At 38.3% G+C, this 26696-nt stretch overlaps 1 protein-coding gene across 2 annotated transcripts in view; it reads right to left on the bottom strand.

Moving 5' to 3' along the window:
- RAB11FIP2 (RAB11 family interacting protein 2) overlaps window positions 1-26696 on the bottom strand; it is a 36452-nt gene that overhangs the window by 4942 nt on the left and 4814 nt on the right. Inside the window, exons 2-5 of one of the 2 annotated variants that reach the window (XM_036265561.1) lie at window positions 25215-25657; window positions 23825-24293; window positions 2909-2954; window positions 1052-1570 (exon numbers count right to left, since the gene is read on the bottom strand). In XM_036265561.1, coding sequence (XP_036121454.1) covers window positions 1544-1570; window positions 2909-2954; window positions 23825-24293; window positions 25215-25657 — 985 coding nt within the window. In that variant the 3' untranslated portion in view covers window positions 1052-1543. Of the gene's footprint in view, window positions 1-1051; window positions 1571-2908; window positions 2955-23824; window positions 24294-25214; window positions 25658-26696 lie in introns of those variants that run through there. The other variant, XM_036265560.1, reaches the window with a different exon arrangement.

Genomic DNA, 26696 nt, shown 5'->3' with positions numbered 1-26696 from the left:
ATTTAATCTCAAAATAATCAATTATTATCCTGGAATATTGTTTGACACTTTCAGTCATAATCTAAAATATACACATCCATTATTTGGCTTATTCTTTACCCCTACAACCATCTAGTGCTTATGTGTAGGCAGATTTCCTGGAAATACACTTCTGACCCTTTCAATAAATTTTCCATTTGTCCTTTTATGTAAAAATTTTACCCCAAATTTCTGCATCAAGTTTCTAGGCAGAAAAACATCTTAGAAACACATGTACTATAAACTATATTCTGAAAAAGAATATAAAATGATTAAAAACAGTTTTATGCATAGTTCCAGATTTTATCCCATATTTGAAAATCATGTAAACCTTTTAATTTTAGGCATAAAATTCTTAAATTGATACACTTAATAAAGAGTAATCCTTCTTTGTTGATATAATTCCAAGTAAAATAATAATGATTAATACCAATTAATATATACAACAGAAAATTAAAATATTTTCTGGTTGCAAAAAGTTATTTTGCTTAAAAAAGGAAAACTTTCAGACAAATATAAAAGTTGATTATTTTTTCAAAAGATATTTTTAATACTATTATTGGGAAAACTTCTAAAATTGAGAAATATCCCAACTAGTAAAGACTCAAGCAGTCTACAATGGGACTTCTAAGTATCAATGTTATTTCCTCCACCACTCCACATATATGGCACATATGTTTTTAAGATGTCTTCTTATATTGAAATGTAATGTAAATTTTTCTTCTCTCTTCCCTTTTGACAACCAATTCTTTTTCATTCACACCCAACCTCTGTTAAAAATTTTCATATGCACATATAAGAAATTCAGGATTGAGTGAGCGACTAGTAGAATTATTACATGAAGTTTCCTAATCAGAATTTTAAATAACATAATTGTGCAAAAGACTGAGAATTACCAATGATCTATTTTTACTTTACACACAGTCTAGCCTTTTAAACTAGGAAATGTATGTATTTTTTACAATATTTAAATGTGAACAAAAGCAAATGATCAGGACTCAAAATTACTGAAGATTGAAAGAAAGGTTGTCCTGGTAACCAAATATTGGTGGGGCACTAACTGACATCCAAGGCGACTAGCGGAGAGAGCGAGAAGATGAAGGCTTGGCATTCTCCGATCATCTCATTATTGTTCTAATGAGGAACTTTGCTCTGGGAATATCATCCCAGCTACTTTCACATCTTTTGTCCTACTCCCTTCATCCCCTTTCAGTTCTTAATTAGGCCTTAAAGAGCCCGCACTGCCCTTCAGCTGGCTACTGCTCCTGCTTAGACACTGCTTTCACAGACAGGTGTTGGCACCAGCGGAGAAGACATGCAAACTAATCACAAAATACTATGTCCGGAAGGGAAATAACTTGGTGGACGGCTATTATTGGAGAACTTAATGTAAATTACTTCAAACATCTTATAATCTTCAACATAAAATTGTTCAAATGCTTTTCCTCAAACGCGGCCAGTAGGAGGATGAGCTTTCTCCTCTTCATTGTAGCTTCAGTAAATTAACCACACCTGAGTAATCCTTTCACTGTCGTTTAGAATAGTTAGTATTCTAGAGAAAAATAATCACACATCAAGGATTCTTTTATCACCTTTAAATCCTTTAACTAAAACAATTTTCACATTTTATTTCTTTAAAGAATTCTAAGGATGCTTTTACAGCAATAAATTACCAGATTTGGAAAAATACATTTACAAGCACAGAAACTGTAATTAAGGTTACTTAATAAACAATAGCTACACATTAAATCGATTTTTTGATGTTTGCATTTTGTTTGAGATTAAGTAACTTGCCTGATAGAATTCATTTTACTATCTGATCAAAGGCTCACTTCATATATTCTGACATTTCTCGCCAGACTGCCATATTATAAAGACTAGAGTATTTATGAAGCATAAAAACTTAACAAATCATTTACATAAAATGGCAAAAACACAGTACAAAGTCATCTGCTTCTATAAGGTTTTCTACAATTTTAAAGAAATAACTACATTTAGAATGGTTTATATACTACCATGGTTTCTTCTGGGCATAGCTCATCAGAGAAAATTGTGATATGTTATTGCTTTAAAAAATTCTTATTATACATCTGGATCACACACATTAAGGACAGATGGTTCAAACAGCAACCACCAGTGTCTTGAAATAAAGGCTCCATTTCTGCTATTCGGTGAGAATTTAGTTTTCTACCAAGAACATGTGCCCATATTTTTGTAAAGTAACTTCTTCCCTAGGTTTAATATATTTAGAGTTGACTGAAGACGCAGTGGAACTCTGAACAAGATCCAAAACTGGACTTCAAATAATAAAATGAAGTTAAGATATCTGGATAATCTTTGCCAGATATGAGTTCATTTATCTGGTGGCTACCAAGCCCGTTAACATATGTGATTTTGTTCGGACTAGGAAGGTAAATGTCCTAAAGTTCTTTCAAATACTTCCTGGTTAACTGGATCTCTCTTGCCAGGATGCAAGATTGTTGAACATTAATAAGCAGTTTTATTATTTCTTCCATCTTTGACCCAACAACAAAAAAATGTTCCTTGCCTCCACATGCTCTTATTTCATAACAATAAGGTTGACTTTGACATACAGCTTTCATATTAATTTTAAAACAGTCTGCAAACAAAATATGTATATTCTAAGGAGGCTTCAATGATAATTATAACGTTTACCCGAAGTTCCATAAATTGTATACAAGTCACACCCAGTCATATATTAAAGATAAAGACTGAATTTTGCTTTTCTTCTTTCTCCCCAAATCATCACACTGAACTGGAACCCAGGCACTGCGGGACCCCGGGAGACGGACGCCGCTTTGAAAATGTGTGCCAGCGAGAGGGCTGCTGAGGTTTGTTTCTGGTCACTCTCTAACCCTCTGCAACTTACCGGGATCTTCCTGAGGTCTTCACTGCCTGTCGGATTCACGTGAAAACTGAGCAATAAAAGACAAACATAAATGTTAAAAATGCATCACAGTCCACGTGGGAGGAAACATAAAAACAGAACATTTTTAACCAGCATTTCAGTAACAATTTCTAAAGTCCTAAATCACTCCGATGAGTGAAATTTAATCCAGGATGTAGAAGAAAACCAATATTTACTCAACATTCTAAAGCAGCTACAATTTTAAACTTGGAAGGAAAATCCTTCAGTTATTATCAGAATTGAAGAACTTCACCTCTAAATGTATTGTTTCTAAACATCTTTAAGCATAAGCATTTCACCCACTGAGGTATTTAATAAAACTAAATTTGATTAATGTTATTATTTATTTTACATACACATACTCACCTTAGGCCTCCTAATATAAAACGATGGAAAATTAAATAAATTTAGGTTGGAAAGATTGTAGCATAAAAGAGTTAAAGCAAACTTTTCAAAAAAATTCCACAGGTATAAGAACAATTATCTTTGAAACACAGTCTATCAATGAGAATACATTCAGAGTGCTAAAAACCATTTGTCATTAATGTGATTTCTAAGTAGCTAGTCTTCAAAATTCAAATACCCAATGGACCAAAACAATGGGTTTCTCCTGTACAGGGAGTAGGAAAACATCACAGCTGAGTGCTATAATCATTTTCTTCTCTAAAAGATGTCCATTAGGAAGGGGACTGCAACCAAAAAGAAGCTAAACTTCAAAGCCATCTGATGAGTAAATATTTCATCGTTGCTATTCAAGTTTAATTTTTAGCCAGCACTTCAGAGTATTAGCCATTGTAACCACTACAAAGCATTACTGTCCTAGGATCCTTTTTACACCTCCCTCCAAAAGACTTAACAGTAAAGTATATTTTTTACATTATCTGTGTTTTATAAGCCAAATAATTGGAATCCTTTGAAGAAATTCACTTTCAGAACTTTGGACTGTGCGCACGCAAAGTTTGGACATTAGATACAATGTCCTGAAAATCATCTATTATTACAGGTACATATCCCAAGCTGTAAATCCACAGAGCACACAGGCCACGTACAACCACCTCAAAAGAATTTCTCACAGATCCAAGGTTTCATTTGTTATGACTAATATTTGTAGTGCTAGCTTCCAGAGCCAGTGGCTGACCTTTTCTAGCTAGGACGCCTATGGATAAATTTAGCATTTCACTAGAGCTGAGTGACATGTAGAAAAGATGAAACATGTTTCAAATACCTACAACACACCATTTCCAGGCAGAGACACCTGACAGTTTCTTGTTTCCTGTATCTTACCATTTTTACGGTGTCCTGTATAGTCCCAGACTAGACCACTCTACAGCAAAGTCTCACAAGCCTGACAGAAAGAGTGGCATAAAAGAAAACAAAAACAAAATCCAAAAAGACTTTATCAGAGTACACCTTGGCCTACGGTGCCACGGTAGAAGCTGCTAACACACGTGGTTCCCACCCTCTTGGATTTTCAGTCCAAGGTGGTCACCATCAGGGTCCAGTGGGACTCATCTCTCCTCCTACCATTATCTCCCAGCATGTTGTCTTCCAGCAGGTCAAGAAATACACTCTGCTGCACCTCTCTCCATCTGACCGTGATCATGTCCAGGACAAAATGACTGACATTCGGGCGTCACAGGACACCACAGTGGTTACAGCAGAGAAGTGGTTGAGGGCCCTGGAACCTGGAGGTGCAAATTCAAATCCTGCCTCTGCCCTATAACTGCTGTGTGACCTTGAGCAAGTTACTTAACTTTGATCATCTGGGATACTTTATCTGTAAAATGGGGATGGCAACAGTATCTACTATAAGACTACTGTGAAGAGTGCATTCGTTAACATGTAAAACAGCACAGGGACTGGCAGATAGAACGTGTTTAATATAGTACTTTATTTAATAAACAGTTACATAGCACTTAGACTGTATCAGATACTGTTCTAAGTATTTTCCCAAAATTAACCCATTTAAATCTTTATAACCCTTAAAGTAGGTATGATCTTTTCAAAATGAGGAAACAAGAGCCACAAAGAGGTGTGGTGACCTGCGTGTGGTCATCCAGTTGGTAATGGTAGGTGTCTGCACTGGAATCTGTCCTCCCACCTGGGGCACACAGCCCAGCTCTGGTCACTGCACACAGTGGGCACAGGTTGCCCTGGGAAGCCCTGAACATACTGGACACATGGACTGATCAGAAGGTGCACCTCACCTCATTCTGGACAAGCACACAGTACAGCTGCACTGGGAGGAGGTCAGGGGACAGCACTTTTGAGAGTGAAATTTTCAGACCACACAGAGGCCAAGGAAGGCCTGAGTCAAGGGAAAAATAGGATCTTCAATTTCACGAAGGCTTGGTCTGGCAAGCCAAAGAGCAGATCTCAAAACACAGAGCATAGCCGAGGGCCACTGGAAAGCAGTGTCTCCTCGGACACTAGAGACTGGAACACAAGGCCGCAGGGGAGGAGCCCTTGAAGGGTTTGATGGCAAAGGTGAAGCTCTTGGATCTGTTCACAGAGCAACAGGCACTTTGCCCACTTTTAGTCCTTCTTCCATAAATGCTATTTAAACATTTCATGTGCAGTAGCATAGTCCATCCCCTTACATCCTTGATGAATAAACAATATTACAACTATATAAATTTCATTATGTCTCAGGAAGAAATTACTGAACTAAGAAAGAGAAATACCAGTATTATATTTACTGTGATAGGAGTTTTTAAGAAACAGACATTTAGGACAAAGATTTCATCAAAATCGTAAAACTAGCAGTATGCAATGTCCAATGGCTTTGGCCTCTGGCACTAAAGTGAAACTCAGTGCCAACCTGTGTTTGAGAATTGTTAGAAAGACAAGGTCGCAGTGGTAAGGGATAGCGTGCTGGGTGCAGTGAGCCCCGCTACTTCCCATCCTACCTGTGTGTAATCGGAACCCTCTGACACTCAGCAATCCCCAGTGCAGATCTGAGGACAGGGCAATTGTGTGGGGTATTGTCTCAAATCAAAAGGCAGAACCCCTCCCTCGTGGTCGTCTTTATAGCCACACACTGACATGTCAAACACATGATGGACTCGGGCATTCACCGCTGCTTTTTTTTAATCTGTCCTTAAGGGGGGAAAAAGAGTTAACTGAACTGGATTGAATTAGCTTGGTGAAAAATAAAATGTCTCTATTTACTGAAGTGTGGCACCAATTTGTGATATCTTTCCCTTTGGACTGCTGTCCTCATGTCACACGAGATATTGAATAATATAGTCTGACTGCTCAACTGAGTTGTTGACAGGCTAAGGAACATGGTGTTTTTAATCAGGTAGAAAATGAACTTAGACACGCTCACACTGAAAGCAGTTTATACAAATTTAAACTTCAGAATTAAAAATAATTACTTGAGATCAGAACTGAAGGAGCATGGGGCTGGTGGGGGATTGTAAAGTAACTATTAAGTGGATACAAATCTTTTAACTTCATATTTGAAAAAGTTCTAAACTAACAAAAAGCTTTACTTTAATATTCTAAAGTTTTTAAGTAAAAGCTTATTTTTACTTTGTGATACTTCCAAATCTAAATGATTTTTGTAAGTAAACTCTAACATTTTGAAATTAATGAGACTCAAATATATCTTAAGGAATCATTAGTATCTCTCCTCTAACATCACTTATTGATTTGTTTTGTAGGATAAATACTGACTAAAGAAACAGGTAAACTGGTGAGAACTTGAAACTGTCCTTCAGTGTTTGCTCTGGGCTAGTCTTCTACAGACAGGTCTGAAAAGCAAACCAATCTATAAAGCGGTAAAACCAACCACTGCAGAAATCACTAATGCATTTGGCAACGATTAGAGTTTTTTCCTTTGTCCCTCCTTTTCTCTTTTTAAAACACAAATACAATCTTTTGGAGCAAGAATACCTAAGACAGGGAAAGGACTAATGAGAGTAAAAAGAATATGACGTGCTTGTCAAGATAAAAATAAAAACCCACAGAAGAACAAAGATCTATTAAAACTGATTAACTGTCTTGTTAGCATAAGACAATGCAAACTGCAAATTCCTGGCTCTAGGATTTTAAGTCTTTCAATGAGAAGTCAAAGTAACAACACTGGAAGCTCTTCTGAAGGCATTTCAAAACAAGTATCATTACATCTTCCATAATACCTCTTTCTAGGCCCCATTAGTGCTAAAATCATAAACGTAAGTCCATTTTGGCCTACAACGGGATCCATTTGGTATTTAGTAAGTGAATTCAAGCAACGGGAAAACTTCAGGCGGCGTCCCCCCTGGCTGGGGCCGCAGGGGAAGGACAGGGAGCAGAGGAGTGATGTTCCGAAGCACCGGTCCTTCCTTACTGTGTATGGGGAATAAGTGTAACTTTAAACTATCGCAGAACAACTCCTGACATTGATTATGTTCAAAGGGGAGTATCCCATTGATCTTCTTGTTGCACTGAGAGAGTGGGCTCTAGAGACCTGGGGCTTCACTTTGGTGACAAATGTAGCTGGGGGAGGGGTATAAACAGAACTGTAACATACCTAACATAACGTAAGGTAAGGGAACGGAACGGAACATAACACCTTTAATGAGTCTGAAAAGAGAAAAAGAAAAATGTCCCTTTTACAGTAAAGCAAGGGCAAAAAAAATTTTTTTAAGACAATAGGCCTAACAACTGATATTTTATTGGACTTTAACCACAGTACCTACCAGGAGCCACTCTGAGCACTTCACATGTTAATGTTAACTCACTCGATCTATGAGGTGAGTGCTATTTTTACTTCCATTTACAGAAGAGGAAAAAGACACAGAGGAGTTAAGAAACTTACTCCAGGAAACACAGTTATTAAGTGATAGTAGGATTCAAAGAAAGGCAACCCAACTCCATAGCCAAGCTCTTAGCCACAAACTTCTTCCACGTAGTGTACCATTCAGTCCAGTCCTACTGTGAGCTGGCTTCAAGGAGTCCGATATAATTTCCTGGGAATTCTTCCAATCAGCAATGACTACGAAAAGCCAAGACAAAGATAACCTTAAAGACACAGGGCAAAGGCTATAAAGCTATAGCTTTTGAAATAATAGTGCCCGCTATTTTCTGTTTGCCCCTCCTGCTCTCTCCCTGCACCCCAAGGAGGGTGCATCACCGGGGCCCCTTGCCCACTGGATCTCATTTATGCTCTGCCACTGGGAGGCAACTGCAACAGATAAGAGGACAGAGAAGGGGAGGCAGAGTATTTATCCCAGGGCTCAGCCCGTTCTACCCATCCCTGCCCCTCCCTGCTGGGGCGCAGTTTTAGCACAGCTTCTCTACAAACAGCCACAGCTGCAGCTCCAGCTGTTCCTTCACACCTAAGCCTGGTAGTCCCTTCTAGACACTGCTGGTCCCCAGTGTTACACTATCCCTCCTCGGCATCCTTAACCTTGGCCACCCCTCTGCAAACAATCTTTCCACTAAACTTTCTTTGATTATCCATTTTGAATGTGTTACTTGTCTCCTGCGGGGACTCTAACCGATATAAGCATACACAATAAATGCTATAAACTATTCACTTAAATTTACAATAGTATGGGACAAAGGGTTATGCTACTTACCCAATAAAGAGAAAGCCAAAGAAAAACAATGTATCACAGTTATTCACATGAATTATCTACACTTCACCCTTTCCCATAAATTTCTAGCTTATGCTCCATACTAATTATCTTAACACCATTTTTTTCTTCCCAAAATATACACAGTCTCCTACTTTGTAAATTATACTTCACTGCTAGCCACAAAAACAACTCCTGGCCTCCATTGAACAGCACCTTCACATTCACAGAGCTAGAACAGCATATGCTGAAAATTATTTTCAGTTTAGAATGGCATTATTAAAAGGGGCTCCCACAGATTTGAAATGGTGTACTTGCTTAAAGTGACTTGGATATGAACAATACCACCTCATATTTATATACTGTCTTACAATTTGTAACACATTTTCACAAATAGAATTTCTCTAAACCTGTTTTCAAAGGAACAGCAATCAATGTTTTATAATACCAGAAAGGTGGACATGTCATTATATATTTGTCGAATATACAAGAACCCTAATGTAAACTGTGGACTTTGTATAATTATGATGCGCTAATATAGTTCCATCAGTTGTGACAAATGTACCACTCTAGTCGGGGATGTTGATAATAAGAAGGCTGTGCAGGTATGGGGGCAGAAACATATGGGAAATCTCTGTACCTTCTGCTCAATTTTGCTGTGACCTAAAACGGCACTAAAAAGTTTTTTTAAAATTTGTTTGTATTGATTTTTTAGAGAGATAGAAACATCAATGTGAGAGAGAAACATCGATTGGCTGCCTCCTGCACGCCCCCTCCTGGGGATCGAGCCCACAACCCAGGCACATGCCCTGACCAGGAATCCAAACGGAACTTCTCAGTCTATGGGACGATGCTCAATCCACTGAGCCACACTGGCTGGGCAATTTTTTTTTTTCCATAAACTTTTCCTTTTGTGGACCTAGCCAGGTGGCTCAGTTGGTTGGAGCATCAAAAAAGTGTTGGGTTCAATTCCCAGTTAGGGCACATACCCAGATCCCCAGTAGGGGCATGTACAGGAGGCAACTGATCAATGTTTCTCTCTGGCGTAGATGTTTCTCTCTCTCTCTTTCTCCCTTCTTCTCTAAAAAAAAAAAAAAATATATATATATATATATATCCTCAAGTAAGGATTTAAAAAAATTTGCCTTTTGTGAATCTTAATCCCTGGATTCCCCGAACCTTTATTCCATAAACTACTTGAAGGAAGAAATGATATCTCATAAATCTTTTCAGTCCTAGCATGAGACAGTACTTAGAGCATCATGGCAGATGCTTAACAAATGTATGCTAAATAAATTAACAGCCAGTACTTAGTCAAAATCCGTAAAAAACTGAGCTAATAGTTGACTGAGTAAATCAATGGTAGGGTGATACAAGTTGCAACAATAAGATACAAAGTCACCAAAGAGAAGAAATCACTTTTTCTGAATAATAAAGATTACTTCTATCTAGGCCTGATAGTATATTTAATTTTTTTTTTTTTTTTGCAGTTCTTATGATAGGAGGAATTATTCTGATACAACTGCCAATAGTCACTGAAAGATGACTTCCAAAAAAAATAAATCAACTCAACTAGCCAGTTTATCCATTTCGCCAACCAGGTCTACCAGTTTAGGTATCCGACCACAATACAGATTAACTTGAGATTTTTCTAAAAACATTTATTCTATAGAAGTTCAAGAGAGTTTAAAGAAGTTAATGTAATGTTCTTTAATGATCTTCTTTCTGAAAGCCCAAAGAAATGGAGTGTCCAAAGAGAATTTCCACTAGTAAATACAACCTTTAGCACGTTTCAATTACGCTTATTACTCATGCAGATAGGGCTTAAGAGGCAAGGTACAACTCCATATTGCTTTGCTTCCCTTCTATTTGGGGGCGGGGGAGAAGTCAGTACCAAATCAAATTAACAATATCACAGACTAAAGTACTACATTATCTCTCTTGGGACTGGGCAAGCACACTAAATACATGACTAGCGAAACAGAACCTAATACAATATGTCTATGGGGATCAACAGTCATTTAGTTATTAATATTCTCACAGGATATCGATCATAAGATCTCACAGGCAAGACAATTAAAAACTGTGGTCAGTGACACCAAAGATCATGGACAGACCTAGCTGCTTTTCTATCTTGAACAGTGATAAATATATTGTAGAAAAGGTCCTAAAATGTTAACGATTTCAAGATATTTATGAAATTAAGGCATGTTTCACTAAGAATATTATATTCAATCAAGTTTAACTTACTATTCTCTTCTAGTGAAGAAAAATAATTATTTTAAATATACTCAATCAATTCACAAATTGTCCAACATAAGCCCTATAAATTCTAACAATTCTCTTTCTTTAAAACGACGCTGCTCAAACATATTTCCCCTCTTGCACGAGAAGACATCTAGCAACAAGCATAAAATTTCCTTGACATCTCAAATTCAACTTAAAAATTCAAGTAGATTTTTGCATTTTATTCTATACTAATCGTATTTCTCTCTCGATATAAAAAGAATCTTTTCTCCCTAAATCTTTAGAAATATTGTCACTCTGAGAAGTTACATTGTGTTCATCTTGTTGCTCTGAGTAGACCCTGGTCACTGCAGGTCACATATCCGCTAGTCTATTTGGGGTTGGAGGGCAGAGGGAGTGGGAACCAAGTTCTGTTTACTTTAGAAGCAAATCAGTAAAACTAAAACGAGTGATGAGGACAAGGCACCGGGCCCCTTGACAAGGCCACACCCAGCATAGATTCTATCTCTGTGTGACCCAGGCCAACCCAGCGTCCCTGATCAGCTTTGTCCTGTGAGGGAAGAATGAGGGCAACCTGGGCAGAAGTAACTCCTCGATGAGGGTGCGAGTGAGGCAAGTTGGCCCTGGGTCCCTCTGGACTAGACACACAAGGACAGAGAGCACACAACACCCGTGGCCAGGAGCACCTCAAGCTGGCTCTGTACCTGGGACAAGGCCAAGTTCTGGAGAGGACGCTATGGTGCTCTCTTTAACAATTTAATTTGAGCTCAGCCATGTGAGTTTAGGAAATGGTCATCATGTTTTAAGGCAAAGCCAAAGCTCAGAAATCTGCCATGTACTGTCCTTACTGGAGCTGTGCAAGAATTTCTGAACACAGAATTTCACAGCAATATTAGGTATGATACCTTCGGCTTGTATAGTAACAAATGAATTTTCTACTTAATACAGGAAATACTTTTACTTAATTTCAATGTAGTTTAGTTCATTTCTCAAAGATTACTACTGAACATACATCTTGAAAGAAACCAGAAAAATCTATCAAGTTTATTGTTTTCTGCCAAATATATGTCCTTTATTGGTCAGCTCCTTAATTCCACTTGAATGTAAGTTTTCTAAAGTTGAGAATATACTGCTCCTTGGAAGTATTTTCATTTAACTTCAAGCACTTCCACGGATGCCGCTAGTCAAGTACAGCGAGAGCCGCGTTCCCAGGGTCCGGCGGAGGTGGGCACCAGTCTCCGCACACTGCTCACCGCCCCCGCCCCCCCCCCCCGCATACCACCAAGGCTGGGGGCACCAGCCTCCGCACACTGCTCACCGCCCCCCCCCCCCCGCATACCACCAAGGCTGGGGGCACCAGCCTCCGCACACTGTTCACCGCCCCCGCCCCCCCCCCATACCACCAAGGCTGGGGGCACCAGCCTCCGCACACTGTTCACCGCCCCCGCCCCCCCCATACCACCAAGGCTGGGGGCACCAGCCTCCACACACTGCTCACCCCCCCCCATACCACCAAGGCTGGGGGCACCAGCCTCCGCACACTGCTACCGCCCCCGCATACCACCAAGGCTGTTCTCCCGAAACAGCCAGAAAACAATGAGGCTCAGAAAGGTTCAAGGTCGCCTCACTATTCAACAGACTCAAACCTAGACCTGAGTCCAAAGCCTGAACTCAGAATACTCCTTTCAGAATAGTCTAGTACTATATATATTTTGTTTCATGTAAAATCCTTGGGTGGAAGAAGTTAAATAGATCTTCTGAATCAAATATTAGATTATGGTATGATTTCCACTTTTAATTTACTTTGGGCATTTTATTTCTTTAAAAATAAAAAATCTATATGAAAGAAATATAATGTGCACCTCAAGTACACAAATAGGTGGTTAACAGGAGCACCGCCATTCCCACCCCAGGCTCCTCAGCAAAGGGTCTCAGGCAGGGTTGCTGCAGGGCCCTTCCCTAATTGGTTCCTTGGTCCTTAAGTAGCCAACATACTTCTTGGGGGAATGACAGAGAGAACATACAGCTCCATGACTCCAACTAGAAAAGAAATGGTAAAATTACTGAGTAGCTGGTGAAGAGCTAATAAGAGTACATAGTCACTATCTATAAAATCTTCCTTCAAAACCCATCTCACAAGTTTAATGTTTTCCTGCTATTTACTAAACCAACTGTCTCTCTTACTCATTCCCCAACTTATAAAATCATGTTCAGTGGTCAAGAACAAGTTCAAAGGCCTCTTCCTTGAAGGAGTGTTTCCCGAATTCTAGCAAACTTCCTCTACCTTTCCCAGCAAGCCGAGTTCCGCACAGCCCCCTCTGCCCGCATCGCAGGCACTGCTCAGCACCTCTGCCCAGCTGGGGTGCTACCAGTCCTCTATGGATCATACTCAACCCACCCACCCCGGCCCGAGGGGAGCTTCACATACATGTTTGTGAAAACAACTTTAAAATCTGGCGACGTGAATTAAGTTTTATTCTAGGCCAAGCTGATTCACGTCATCGCTACTTAAGAGGTATTAGCACTTGTCAGAAAAAATTCTAAGCTTAAAAATATATATAAAATATATAAAAACATTTTATTTGATGTATATTTAATATGCAATAAATATTTATACATATTTTAATATTTCTACATTTATATTGTAATTATGTTATATAATAATACTATATTTAACACATTAAATCAAAGAACAATAATTTATCCTTAAAATTTGAGTTAAAGGAGACAAATGTCAAGTGTCTGGATCCTGACATTCTGAGAAACTAGACACATGCGTACGAGAAAAATCATTTCCTAATCAAGGTAATCGCTTTATTTTCTTTCTCCAGCCGATATTTAAACACCCTGGCCACAGGTAACACTACCACCATATATTAAATATACGAAAATAGTACCTGTTTTTTCAAAAGTTAAAGTTTTATTGTTATGAAAAAAAGAAATCACAGGTGATGTGGTTATAGTAGCCCGGAAGGAAACGTTCTGAACATAGAAGCAGGAGGCCTGGAAAAATGGAGTACGCAAAAGAAAACAAAAGTCATTCTCTTAGTGAGAAACTAACAAAGGGGGCCCAACAGGGGATTAGGTAAAGCCAAAACCACTGGAGAGAAATACATGTAATAATTATAATGCTAGGGTGAATACACTTTAAATGCATTAAATCCATAGCAATTACAGAAATTTGCATTCTTGTGTTCAAAGAAGCCAAAGCCTGTTTTAAGTATTAAAAACCAACCTCTCAAGAGCTATTACAATGTTGATACTAACTTGCTTGTCTCAATCAACTCAAAACACATAATTCCTATTCTCTCAAAAACAAACAAAAACTCTAAACAAGAGAGCATTTCATTAAAAACAAAAACCTCAAACCTCTCCATCAAGACTGAAATGCCAAGTTTGATCAGACTACTGACCTGACTTTGCTGTGATTGTTTTTACTATGCTGTGTTTCATCAAATGTAGGGCACCGATTAAGGACACATCACTGGAATAATCTCACTTTTCCTTACCCTTTACCAGGTCCCCTCTCCCTTCCTCCACATACACACACAAGTAGAAGGGTTAAGTCCTGATTATTTCAGCCCAGAAACGTACTCAGAGATGTTCTCTTCTTTTCCACCCTCACTGCAAGGGACCTCCATCAGCTTTCCCCTCAACAATCTCACTAACTTCCTAACTGGTTTTCCTGCCCCAAGTCCTTCTCTTTCCCTTTCCATTCCTGTCCCCGGCAGACCCCCCATGCAAAAGGGCTATCTGTAAGATACTACTCTGACCACATTACAATTCAATTTAATAACCTTTCATGGTTCCCCAGTGCCTATACAATGTCTAGGACAGAATCAGACCTAACATTTACATGCCTACTTCTATGACCTCTAAAACAAGATTTCTATCTTCATAACCTCTGATTTCCATGCATACTGTAAATACTTCCAAAGTAATGAAAATGAAAACATCATTTGATCACCTGATTGTAAATTCAGAAAAAAAAAAATCATGTTGATGGACTGAAGCAGCCACCCTGAGGAAGCAAGAGAATAAAGCAGGAGACCTGCAAGGGCTTTCTTGATGTTCTTAGTCTTTACAGAGTACGTGCTTATAGTAAAGGTTTTCAGAACCAAAACTCGATTCACACCCCAAAAATTTCACATTGACACAGGAAATACCTACACCAAAATAGCTGATTGGGAATATCCAGTCTCAGACTTGAAGGTACCAGAGGAGCATGAGTGGAGGGACCTGTGCATAGTGTGTAAAGACCAAAGTGGTGAAGGGCAGTCTCCTCCCTGGCCTAGATCCTGACAGTTTTCAAGTGGACAAGAAAAGTGAGGTCAACTAGGAATAGGCACTGTTAGCCAACAGGCCAGAGATGTAAAAATACACAGAACAAAAAATATCCAAGGCATTTAGCATCATATAATTTTTGTCTTTCCAATGTATTCTTCCCAAAATACCCATGTTCACTAATGACAACAAAGATTATTAATCTACATGTAACACGCTTTCCTGTTTGTTGGCTTTTACAAAAAAATTCTCCTAAATTCTATATTAAAAGTTAAACCAAAAAATTACATATTGATTTACAAAACTTAGTGCACTGGAGTCACTGGAATGTAATTTTAATACCTTCCTATCAGAAACCTCGAGAGGACTTCCACACTATATCTTGCACTTGATCATATCATAACAACCTGTTCTCTTTAACTACTGGACTCACTATGTGTTATCCTGTGTCCAGTGCCTAAGCACTCATTAATTACCTAAACTCTATCTCCATAGGTCTTGTTAATTACCCGTCTCCTGTCTCAGAGGACCTTGTTAATAACTTGTACAGTCTCTCTAAAGAGGTCCTAACAACACATTAAAATTAAAGATGCTTTTCTTTTAGCACCTGTCAAGTGCTGTAAATTGAGAAATTTTCACATCAGTTTATTACCCTACAGTCGTTTTTGTGGGGTTTTTTTTGGTTTGTTTTCTTCTCTCAGAGTCTTTCTGTATCTTCAATCTCTAAGTTCAAAATAATAATATAACTTAGTAAAGTTTGTCTCTTTTTGTTACAGAGCTTTTTTTGTTTTCAATTTTGAAGTCTATAAATATCAATTTGCATTAGTGAGTTACCAAAAGGATGGCATGGTTGGTATCTGCAAATTAACCCATTGGGAGATGTACCAATTAATGAGAGCTATTATAATGAGTATTAGGACGACAAAGGGTAAAAAAGTTTCAAGTAGTATCTGGGGAGTTAGGCATGAAGTTCTAGTTAGGGGGAACTAATCACACTGCATACTTCATGTTCCCAGTCACTGGATACATTCTGTAAATCCCTGGGCATTAATGGATTAATGGATCTAAAAATCATCTCAAAAGTTTGTTTTCTACCTCATAAATAAGGGTACAAATTTTCAGCTGTGTAAAAGATTTACAGCCTGCCATGAATACCAGGCAAGTTATCATTAATATTAGACAAATATGAACAAAAAGTATTAAAATAAACCTTACGCGTGTTAAGTTTTATTATGCCAAAGACAGAGCTTTCAACTTATACAAGAAATCTCCATAAGGAGTATTATAAAAATGAAGGTTTTAAAACTACGAATAGGATCTTTTCTTTAGGATCATTTGTTTACTACAACTTTTAACATTAAAATGTAAGCCTACAGTAAACAGTCTATCATTTTTTAAGGACATGTTATATAACTTCGTAATAACAGTTACATGCTTTTAAGACTATGGTGATTTTTTTTATTTGTGAAGATTAGAAACACATTTAAATACACAGTCGAGGTAACTAATTCCTGAAGCTTCTAAGAAAGGTATGATACAACCTAGATAGGAATTGACTAGTGAAGGATAGAAAGAAAGGAGGGAGAAAAGGAAAGAGAAAAATAGGTTAACCTGATCCTAAAGGTCAAAGGTGTACTTGTTATGCAAAATTATAAAATATCAGTGATTGATATGAGGCCTTGATCCTAGACACTATTTCTGTACTGCCCTAAAATAACTGATTGGCCTAAATCCATCAGCTAAGTAGAAAACATGTTCTTCCACTGCAAACAGAAACACATGCATATATGCTCTAATAAAATCACTACTACTAAGAAGAATATTATAAAGCATACCATTAAGTTATCATAGAGTGACTAAGAGTTGGCTATGTGGTGCTCACACACAATAACGCAGAAAAGAACAAAGGAAAAGCATGTTAAGTGTGAGTCACAAATAAAATGGATGTTCCCCAAACAAAATTCCCTGGTGAAAATCTCCCCAAGTTCGAGCTCTCTGGTACGTTGCTCCTCTAACAGCAAACATTTGCTCATCTCACAGAGGGTGCCTATAGTACTGACTACTTTATTTAAATTTCAGAATACGATATACACAACCAATTTTCTCCTTATGTTAATGGATTCCCTTAATAAGGTAGAGTTCTTCAGTCCTACCTGAACCCTGAGAAATAATTCATCCACAGATGCCATCAATATTAATAGTCGGACAGTTCTGCCTGGTCTTAAATGCCTATTATAATTTAGACATTTCTTAGCTATATTTAGACATTTTAGAGCTATTCAGCCAAACTAATACTTTTCTCTACATCCCTATTTTCGTCAACTGATCTTACTGTGCCCTCTACCTTAGTTAGGACTTGTAAGCAAAGCTAAAATGACTAAATTGTTCAGCTATGCGTATACAAACACAGCTCCTGATTCCTATTCATCAATAAGTACTTATGAAATAGATGATTTAATTTAGATCAGCAGTGTTTAAACCTGTCTCAGAATCAGTGGGGAAGTTTTCAATAAAATGTTGAATTTTATTTCAGGCCCATTCACCAAAGATTCTAATTCAGTCTGAGACAGGAGCCAACAAATCATAGTTTTTAAAACTCCCCAGGAACCCTGGATGCTTAGCACCGAGGACATGTCCTGCTCTAGGTGCTGTGGGCCCTAAAGATTCAGCAGGACTAAGACGCTTATACAACCTGGTAAGGAGGACGAAGACCTAGACACAACAAACATGGTGTAGTAATTATGTCCTTCTGGATCAGCAGAAATCCAAAGAAGGGGGACATCACATTATTAATCAAGAAAGAATTAAAGAGTGTTTAGCATCAGGGATAGATAGGCTTCGGACACTGGGGTGGATTAAGAGTACTTTCTACTACTGAGCCAAAGAATTGAGACAGGAAGGCTTACAAGGGACTCAGGGTAGAGAGGTGAGTAAGGAAAATAACTCACTGAGAACAGAGAGATGAGGAATAATAAAAGAAAAGTTGCACAGTTAAGAAAAGCCTAAAATTTAATAAGCCTTGAAAAATAGAAGGGCTTAAATTTGATGCTCCAAATGAGTGGTTCTTAGCTTTTTTGAAATAGGCTTTCTTAAACAGAACAAAAGGAACTATGGACCCTGGGTCCTAAGTGCTAAATAATAATAATGCTAAGTACTATAATAAGTAAATGAAAATTGAAGCAATTTAATACTCTGAGAATTCATCATTCAAACAAGGTTCAATCAACAGGCATCCTTAGTTAGGGGGCCTTTCGTGTATTCAGGGACCCAGGCTGTTCCTATCTTATGAGTCTGCTCTTCTCAAAGATCTCCATTCAGCGAGTACCAAGTTCAGCAAACTATTTCTGTTAAAAATAATAATAATAAATATTTTTGACTTTGCAGGCCAAACACTCTCTACTACTTAACTACTGTAGAGTGAAGCCACGAAAGTCGAACTGCGAAGTGGCGAGGGACGACTGTGCATAAAGAAAGAATACTACTTCACGGAAATTCATTATCACGGTAGAGTCTGGAACTGATTCACCGCGATAAACGAGGGCCGACTGTATCACAAAAGTAGCCATAAACAAATAGGTGGGCTGAGCTCCAACAAAATGTCATTTACAGACATAGGCAGCAAGCCAGATTGGGACCCCGAGTCTTGTTTGCCAACCCCCAGCTTAGGGTATGGAGGAAGAAAGACAAGGTGGAGATGTGTAGGAGGAGGTATTCATGCACCAGACCTGCAAATGGTATACATCTCTCCCACTAACTTCAATAACCCAATACTTGGTCACTTGTTCCTACTTAATGGGGTCTAGCTGTGTCTCTGTTAAAAATAAAAAAGGAAAATCCGTAATGTCATTTGATGAACACACCCACCCATTTCCACGTTTCAGCGGAAAAATAGCCCAGTGTTAAAGAAAACCTGGCTGTGAACACATTATTGAAAATGGTACAACAAATATCTAGGTATATTTGTTTTTGGAAAACTATACACTGTTGATGCAAAAACGCATGACTTTACAAACTGTAGGGTTAACTATACACCAAATTAGTTGATACTAGTGATACTAAACTACCTGTTACTTATAATTAAAAAGCAAGAGCAGCCCTGGTCATTTTTGCTCAGTGGTTAGAGCATCAGCCTAGGGACCAGAGTGGGTTCAATTCTGGTCAAGGGCACGTACTTCGGTTGTGGTTCTGTCCCTGGCCCTGGTCAGGGTCGTGAGGGGGGCAACCAATCGATGTCTCTCTCTCTCTCTCACATCAATGTCTGTCTGTCTGTCTGTCTCTCTCCCCCTCCCCCTCCCCCTCCCCCTCCCACTCTCTGAAGATAAATGGAAAAATATCCTTGGGTGAGGATTTTTTTAAAAAAAGCAAGAGTAGAAGCAATTTTAAAACACAAGCAATTCAATCCCAGTAATACACTGGTAATTCCAACTGCACTTTCATGTACCTGTGTGTGCAGCAGCTGTGCAGCATGCGCAGGGTTAGCATCCAGACTTCTTAGAACTGGCATCTACAGCAAACCCAGTACTGTGTACTCACCACACCCAATTCAGTTTCCTCATTGTCACGGCTAAACCGTATTTAACTGGCTTTGCTGAGGTTGGGATATGACTGAGCTCTGGCCAATGGGACATATGGGGAGCAATGCACACCACGGCCAGGCCTGGCACATAAAGATGTCCCACATGTGATCCTCCACTCTGTCCCTGCTGCATGACCTTGGAGGCCATGTATTAAATGGAGGCATCACCAGAAGGAAGGAGCCTGGCTCCTGAATTCCTGCACGAAGCAAAGCACCCACTTCTCTCATCCCATCTCAGTGAATTAGGTTGTGACAACAATGAACAATCAACATCTACTATGATAAGCCACTGACATCTGGGGTTGTTTATTATAGTTGATAACCTATCCAACTAATACAAAGTTCTTAGTAGACTCCAGAAATGTGCTATTTAAGGTATGAATATTAAATTTTAATAGTCCTTAAAAACTCACTTAGGTTTTTTTAAAATATGTTTTTATTGACTTTTTAGAGAGAGAGGAAGGGAGAGAGGTAGAAACATCAATGTGAGAGAGAAACATCAATCAGCTGCCTCCTGCACGCCCTGCACTGGGGATGAAGCCTGCAACCCAGGCATGTGCCCTGACCAGGAATCGAACCGAGACTTCTCAGTCCTTGGGACGACGCTCAATGCACTAAGCCACACTGGCCGGGCAACACTGAGGTTTTTAATAATGCTTTGCTATACATAAAAATGCACACATCTGCCTTTATGGATCTGCTCTCGGTCTATCAGAAAGACCTGCACAGTCCACTCTGAGCGGAAGCAGGAGACTAAGGGAATGGAAGCATCCTTTTAGGAAATTGGCCTGTTCTATTGTGTTCAGTTATTCAAAACTGTTTTTCTAGCACCTACTGCCTACCAAGCATCATTCCACAGCTTAAGGGCAGAAAGATGAATGAAATAAAGGTGCTGCCCTCAAGTCGTTCATGGGGTGGGAGGAACAGTGACGGGTCTGTCAGTGAACAATGTGATGCCATGCAAGTAAGACGTGTAAGAAAATGCTGATCACCTCCCCTACAAGGAAGAGGGTCCTGGAACAGGACGGAGGCTGAGAACTAGCCGCCTCGGGGAAAAGTGTTTCAAAGAGCCCTGTTCGCTGCTGAAGTAACCCGATGAAAAGCCTACCTCATTTCCTGTATCAGTTTTATGCAAGACTATGGGATCTATTCCAGGAACAGAAGCAAAATGCAGTATTTTTGTGATTTACAAGGTGATTTCCTCAGGTGGATTTTACTGACACTAAGAAATAGCAACTCGAACTTCTAAGAAAGCGTTCCTCAGTGCCTTAAACATTTCTGGCATAAAGAAACTTCTCCAGTTGTAACAGCACACATTTCTCACTCGGGGTAATAACAGAGTTCTCGTGCACCTGCTGTCACAGGGGAGCCAGCTGATTCACAAAGAACAAAATCCAGTTCCGCAACTACATAGCTTCCCTTCACTTTGTCCAGCATTGCCACCAACGTCGGCCACAAGAGTCAGGGAAACTCTGTAGAGATCTATTTAGCACTACTGGAAAAAACAGTTCACCGTGTGTCCTAGGGCTGTGAGTCTCTAGCTTCAAAAGTGCATTTGGTTCAGATGCTAACGTGAGAAGTCTAAAATGTCACAACTGAGGGATAACGGGATGATAAACAGGGACATGCTGTTACGCGAAGACAGAACTACCTCCACCAAATCCTCCCAAATTCCACTCAAGGTAGAGCTGCTTTCCAAACACTGAACCGCACGCCCTTCCTACATCTGTTTATAGTCGATCTTGTTCATTAGAGCTACTTTATTGCAAGTGTTTTAAATTTGCCACAAAGATGGTTTATGACACAAAAGGAAAGAGTAACTTTCTAGGAATCTACAAATGTTTCTGTCCTCACTTCTGGCATCTCACAGAATGTGAAGATGAAAGAATATAAAAAAGAGAAAGTCTTAAGATTTTAAAATCTATTGTTTTTTACATGCTTCCTTGCAATCATTTTATACATATAACCTGAAACAGATCTAATTTTGACTGAAAATACATTAATACTGAACCCAAAACAAAGCCTGTATCTGGCAAAATGCCACACTCACTTTTAAAACCGATGGCAGTCCACGTAAATAGCCCAAACACAGGACAATTAAAGGTTTGAGGATACCATTTTTTCCATATACTGCCATAATTTAAAAACATTATTTTCCTACCATTTCCCATTTTCTTGTTTTTCTTTGACTCTAAAATAATATATGCCTAGCCAGTGTGGCTCATTGGTTGAACATCAATCCATGCACCAAAAGGCCACCAGTTCGATCCCCAGTCAGGGCATGTGCCCAGGTGTGGGCCCGATCCCCAGTGGGGGGGCATGCAGGAGGCGGCCAATCAATATTCTCTCTCATCGATGTTTCTCTCTCTCTCTCTCCCCCTCTCCCTTCCTCTCTCTAAAATCAATAATGAAAAGAAATTTTTTAAATAAAATAATATAAATTACCCAATCTGTAAGTTATCTTCAACAATCTTCTGCAAAAAAAGTTCAGTAAAGGAGGGAAAAGCGAATGGATTTCTATTTACCCCTGTAATTTAGGACTTAATGCAATATGTAAAGTACACCACGTAAAATGCCAAAATAAAATATTTGAGAATAGCATATCAAAACTATGGACTCCTTAATAAAATATTAATGTATTTCTTTGGAGTATAGTCTATAAAGAAAACTGACCAATACTTTCTAAAGCCACAGGAAATACCCATGTATTGCTAAAAGAAAACAAAAGAAATACACACTTCCTTCTGAAGGGCTTAAATGCATGTTCTAATGAGTCATTACATTATAAGAGGGTGGGAAAGCACAGTCTAAAGGGTGACTGTTAATACTGTAGTTTATGTTCATAGTAGGACAAAGCAAAGAACTGGTTTTAAATAAAATATGACATGACAGCATGTAAAACATAACAGCAGCCATCATTTATGGGTTCCCTATTTGGGGCCTGGCTTTGTACCTTGTACTTTATCACTTATCATCACACAGTCCCACCAAGTAGGAATTATTTTTCTGCTTCAAAGGTGGAGATGCTGAGATTTACAGAGGTTGCAGAGCTACAGAGCTAGGACTCCCACTCAGGTCTGTATACATTATTGCCTTGAGGAAAAACATCTATATTACACGGCAAATATTCTACCATGCAATTCTATGATCACTGTTTAAGATTGCAATAAATTCATCTTATTCCTTGTCTGAGGTTTCCTTAATTGGGTATCCCATCATTCACTTCTGCAAAATCCATAATCTTAAATGAATACAGTTCCAACTTGAACTAAGGAATAAGAAAAATATCATTATATACATAACTGAGAACTCAGATTTTGAAAATCTAATCTTTATCATGATAATGACTATTTCTATGATTATAAATAATTATATAGATATTCTTTGATGTATTTATAATACCCACAAGGGTCCCTGAATCCCAATAAACATTCACAAATAAAACTACTTCTACACAGCTATTTGATGAGGACAGTTAACACCTATTAAGAAAACCATTAATACCTAAGCCAGTATTTCTTAAAGAATAGCCCATGGGCTGCTATTGGTCCACTAATTCTCTCCAGATAGCCCACAAACTAATTCCTGGAAAATAATATATAGAAACACAGCCCTGGCCAGTTTGGCTCAGCAGTTAGAGCATTGGCCCATGGACCAGAGAATCCCGGGTTCAGTTTCCGCTAAGGGCACGTACCTCAGTTGCAGTTCGTCCCCGGCCCCAGTTGGGGTTGTGTGGGTGGCAACTAGTTGATGTCTCTCTCTCACATCGATGTTTCTCTCTCTCTTCCTCCCTCTCACCCTCCCGCTCTATCTGAAGATAAATGCAAAAATGTCCTCAGGTGAGGATAAAAAAATAAAAATATAGAAATAGAACATATCACCTAAATTTCTGGCTTGAATTAACACCCACTGGTGATTCACTCTAATCATGTTGTGCTCTCTGTTAAGTTTTGGTGAGTTTCTGGCTCACCAAATAGACTAGGGTAGAAATAGACTAGGGTAAAGATTAAGAATCTTTCATCATTGTAAGATAAAAAGTTCAAATCCAAAGATGTATGCAACATTGTCTGACTCCATAATTAATCATAAAAATAAGAAAAAAATTTTTTCAACTAAAATAAAAGGAATTTAGAATATTCAAGTATTTTTAAAAGAGATATTTGATACTTTCAAAATAGCACAACTTCCACATGTTAAGCTTACCTTGAAGATGGCATTATATTTGAGGCCCTGAATTTTGCTGTAAACGGATTAGTTGACTCATAATCAAAATAGTCCTGACGATTTTCGCTAAATGCATTAGGTGATTTCAAGTCACAAGGGCTGTCGGCTGCCCCATTGTTGAGTTTATCAGATCTTCTGCTATCTTTTTTCCCAGTCACTCTTTCAAACAGGCTAACTTTCTCCCTTTTCTCTCTTTTATTTTCTTTTCTTACTTCAATTGGTTTTGAAAATAAAGTCATGCTGCTGTCCCAGGATTCACTGCTTTCTTCAAACGGATTTTTCTTCCTTGGCAGTGTTGCAAATTTTTGGGGTAATGAAGCAGTCACATTTGTAAATGGGTCATTTTGCCTTCCGAAAGATGACTCGCCTTCATCTGCACTGCGGTCAGGTTGGTTCATTTTAGAAGTATCAAAGCTTAATGTTCTCCTGTGTGGAGATTTGAGACTTCCTGCAAACAATTTTGTAGTTAGTACATAGTCAGTGACATGTTACATCACACTATCTGACACATTCTGTGTGCATACTGCTGCTTTCAGAATGAGAGCAATTAGCTATTTAAAGGTTTAACCTTTAAAATAATCAAAGAAAACAATCCTAAAATGCTATGGTACAGCAGTCTGAAGTGTGTAGGCTAATAATAATTAGTAGATTGCGAGACAAGCAGTAATTCACTCAGCTCAGAAAGAAACCACCACGTAAACTATAATGTCAAAACTAGAGATTCTGCTTGGTATCATAATGCCATAAATTCTCAAAGACTTTTTTCATCATTAGCATTTAATTTACTTTAAGTCTGAAAATAGGTTTTTTTCTAAGAACTTTCTGATTAAATGGAATATTCATTTATGCTTCAGACTTTCCAGACAGGAGAAACAGCAGTGAAAAATGAAGCCAGGTCCTGGCCCCGTAGCTCAGTTGGTTAGAGCGTCGTCCTGACAGTCCAAGGTTGTGGGCTCCATCCCCAGCCAGGGCACATACAAGAATCAACCAATGAATGCATAAATAAGGGAAGAAACAAATCAATGTTTCTCTGTCTCTCTCTCTCTCTTTTTCTTTCTCCCCCCACCTCTCAATCAATAAATAAAAAAATTATTACAAAACAAATGAAGCGAGGCCATAAAAAAATGACCAGGACTCATTTTTATTATCGTCTAATAATATAATACAATACTAAATGCAGACAGGCTCTGCCTTTAATAAACATCAATTTTGAGGACAGCAGGTACTAGATAAATATTTGATCACTAAATTTAGAAACTTATACCAAGAAATTGTAATTTTATTTTCTAATTTTAGAAGTTAAACTTTAAAAAATTAAAAAGGTGTTTCAGGTCACTAAGGGTACAATTAGGAAGAATGTGTCACTTACCACTTTCTGGAACCGCTCCAAAGGAATCTATCTGGCGTCCGAGAAGATGTGTTTGACCAATGGTGCCAGACTTCAGTTTCTCAGAAGATACGTGGGCCCCAGTTAAATCAGACATTGAATGCGCTGAAGAGAGTCGCTGAGGACCCAAAAGGAAAGGCTTTTTCGGTTTAGATTTCATCTGTATTTCACCACTTGAATATTCAGAATTGGCATCCGTCATGTGAGAACTTGGAATGATTGCAGAAGATGTATCAGAAAATGTCCCATCGTTTTTTCTACCTTTCATCTTATCTTTCAGTTTTGCAAAAGGAGATCTTGTTTTGTCCTTCATTGATAAGTCAAACATACTTGCTGTCATATTGTTCCTCATGAACTGAATACTGACCTTTAGCTCACCCCTGTTTTTGGCTCTTTTTCCTTGTTTGGATTCTAATCTAAACCACCTTAAAGAGAAGGGAAAAGGGGGTTGTAACATGTAATGAAGAGAGGATATCAAGTGTTACTATATACAAATACCTTCTTAGGAAAAGCTAGTTACACGAAGGCCCTCTATGCAATGGAGGAGAATCTGTCGGCCAGAGAGCTACCGGTTTTACTCACTGCTGCATTTTTTTAAAACTTACCACTGTCTCTGGGATGTGACATATACTGAAGAAACCAGTCTTCAGTCCATTTGAAAAAGTTTCCAGATAACCTGTCTTTCATGATTTGAAAGCATTCACGTCAAAAATTCTTACCAATGAGAACTGTTATGTTTCCATCTGGGATGAGTGTTGCTAAGGACCTAAACACATTTTTTAAAGTTAAAAGACACTGAGGTACCGACTCTAAAAGAATTCATTGATACAAACTTTTTCAGGGTACTATAAAATGATAAATGGCCACATTTTAAATAAAGTAATAAATATCTAGCTTCATCCTTAAATTTCCTCCATAAAACTATTAAAGAATTTTGTTAATATTGGAGACCACTAGACAGAGTTTGCATATGATGTAATTTAGATTAATATAAAATGGGTCAAAGTTTTTCCTGAATAAAAAATGCAAAAAGAATAAAATGCAGTAAGTGACAAACAGTAAGAAATCTTGTAGTTTCTGAAGAAAAAAGAAAGCTTCAATGCTTCCTGTTAGAATCTTTGTTTCATTTACTACTACTACTGTGAATAAAAATTATTTTAATTGAAGCCAAATTTTATGCTTTTAGTCTCTTCTCTGTATGACATTGCCCATTGTTAAGTGATGTATAAGAAACAAAGTTTGTTTTGCTTTTGTTCATAGTATTTTTATTCATGAGAAAGTCTACAGTTGTCAGTGTCACATGTGGTCATTCTATAGGGAAAATAGCCAAAAAACTGCAAAATCAAGCCTAAAAGACAGTTTCTCCAATGTTTTCGGTTAACAATGAAGCCTAATATCCATTCCTGCAGACGGGTTATTATTTAAATACAGCTCTAATCAAGTGTAACAAATTTTCTTAGCTAC

The sequence above is a fragment of the Molossus molossus genome, unplaced genomic scaffold (assembly GCF_014108415.1).
Source record: "Molossus molossus isolate mMolMol1 unplaced genomic scaffold, mMolMol1.p scaffold_m16_p_17, whole genome shotgun sequence".
NCBI lineage: Eukaryota > Metazoa > Chordata > Mammalia > Chiroptera > Molossidae > Molossus > Molossus molossus.
The sequence above is the reverse complement of the archived record's forward strand: the minus strand, read 5'-3'. Positions and strand labels throughout refer to the sequence as shown.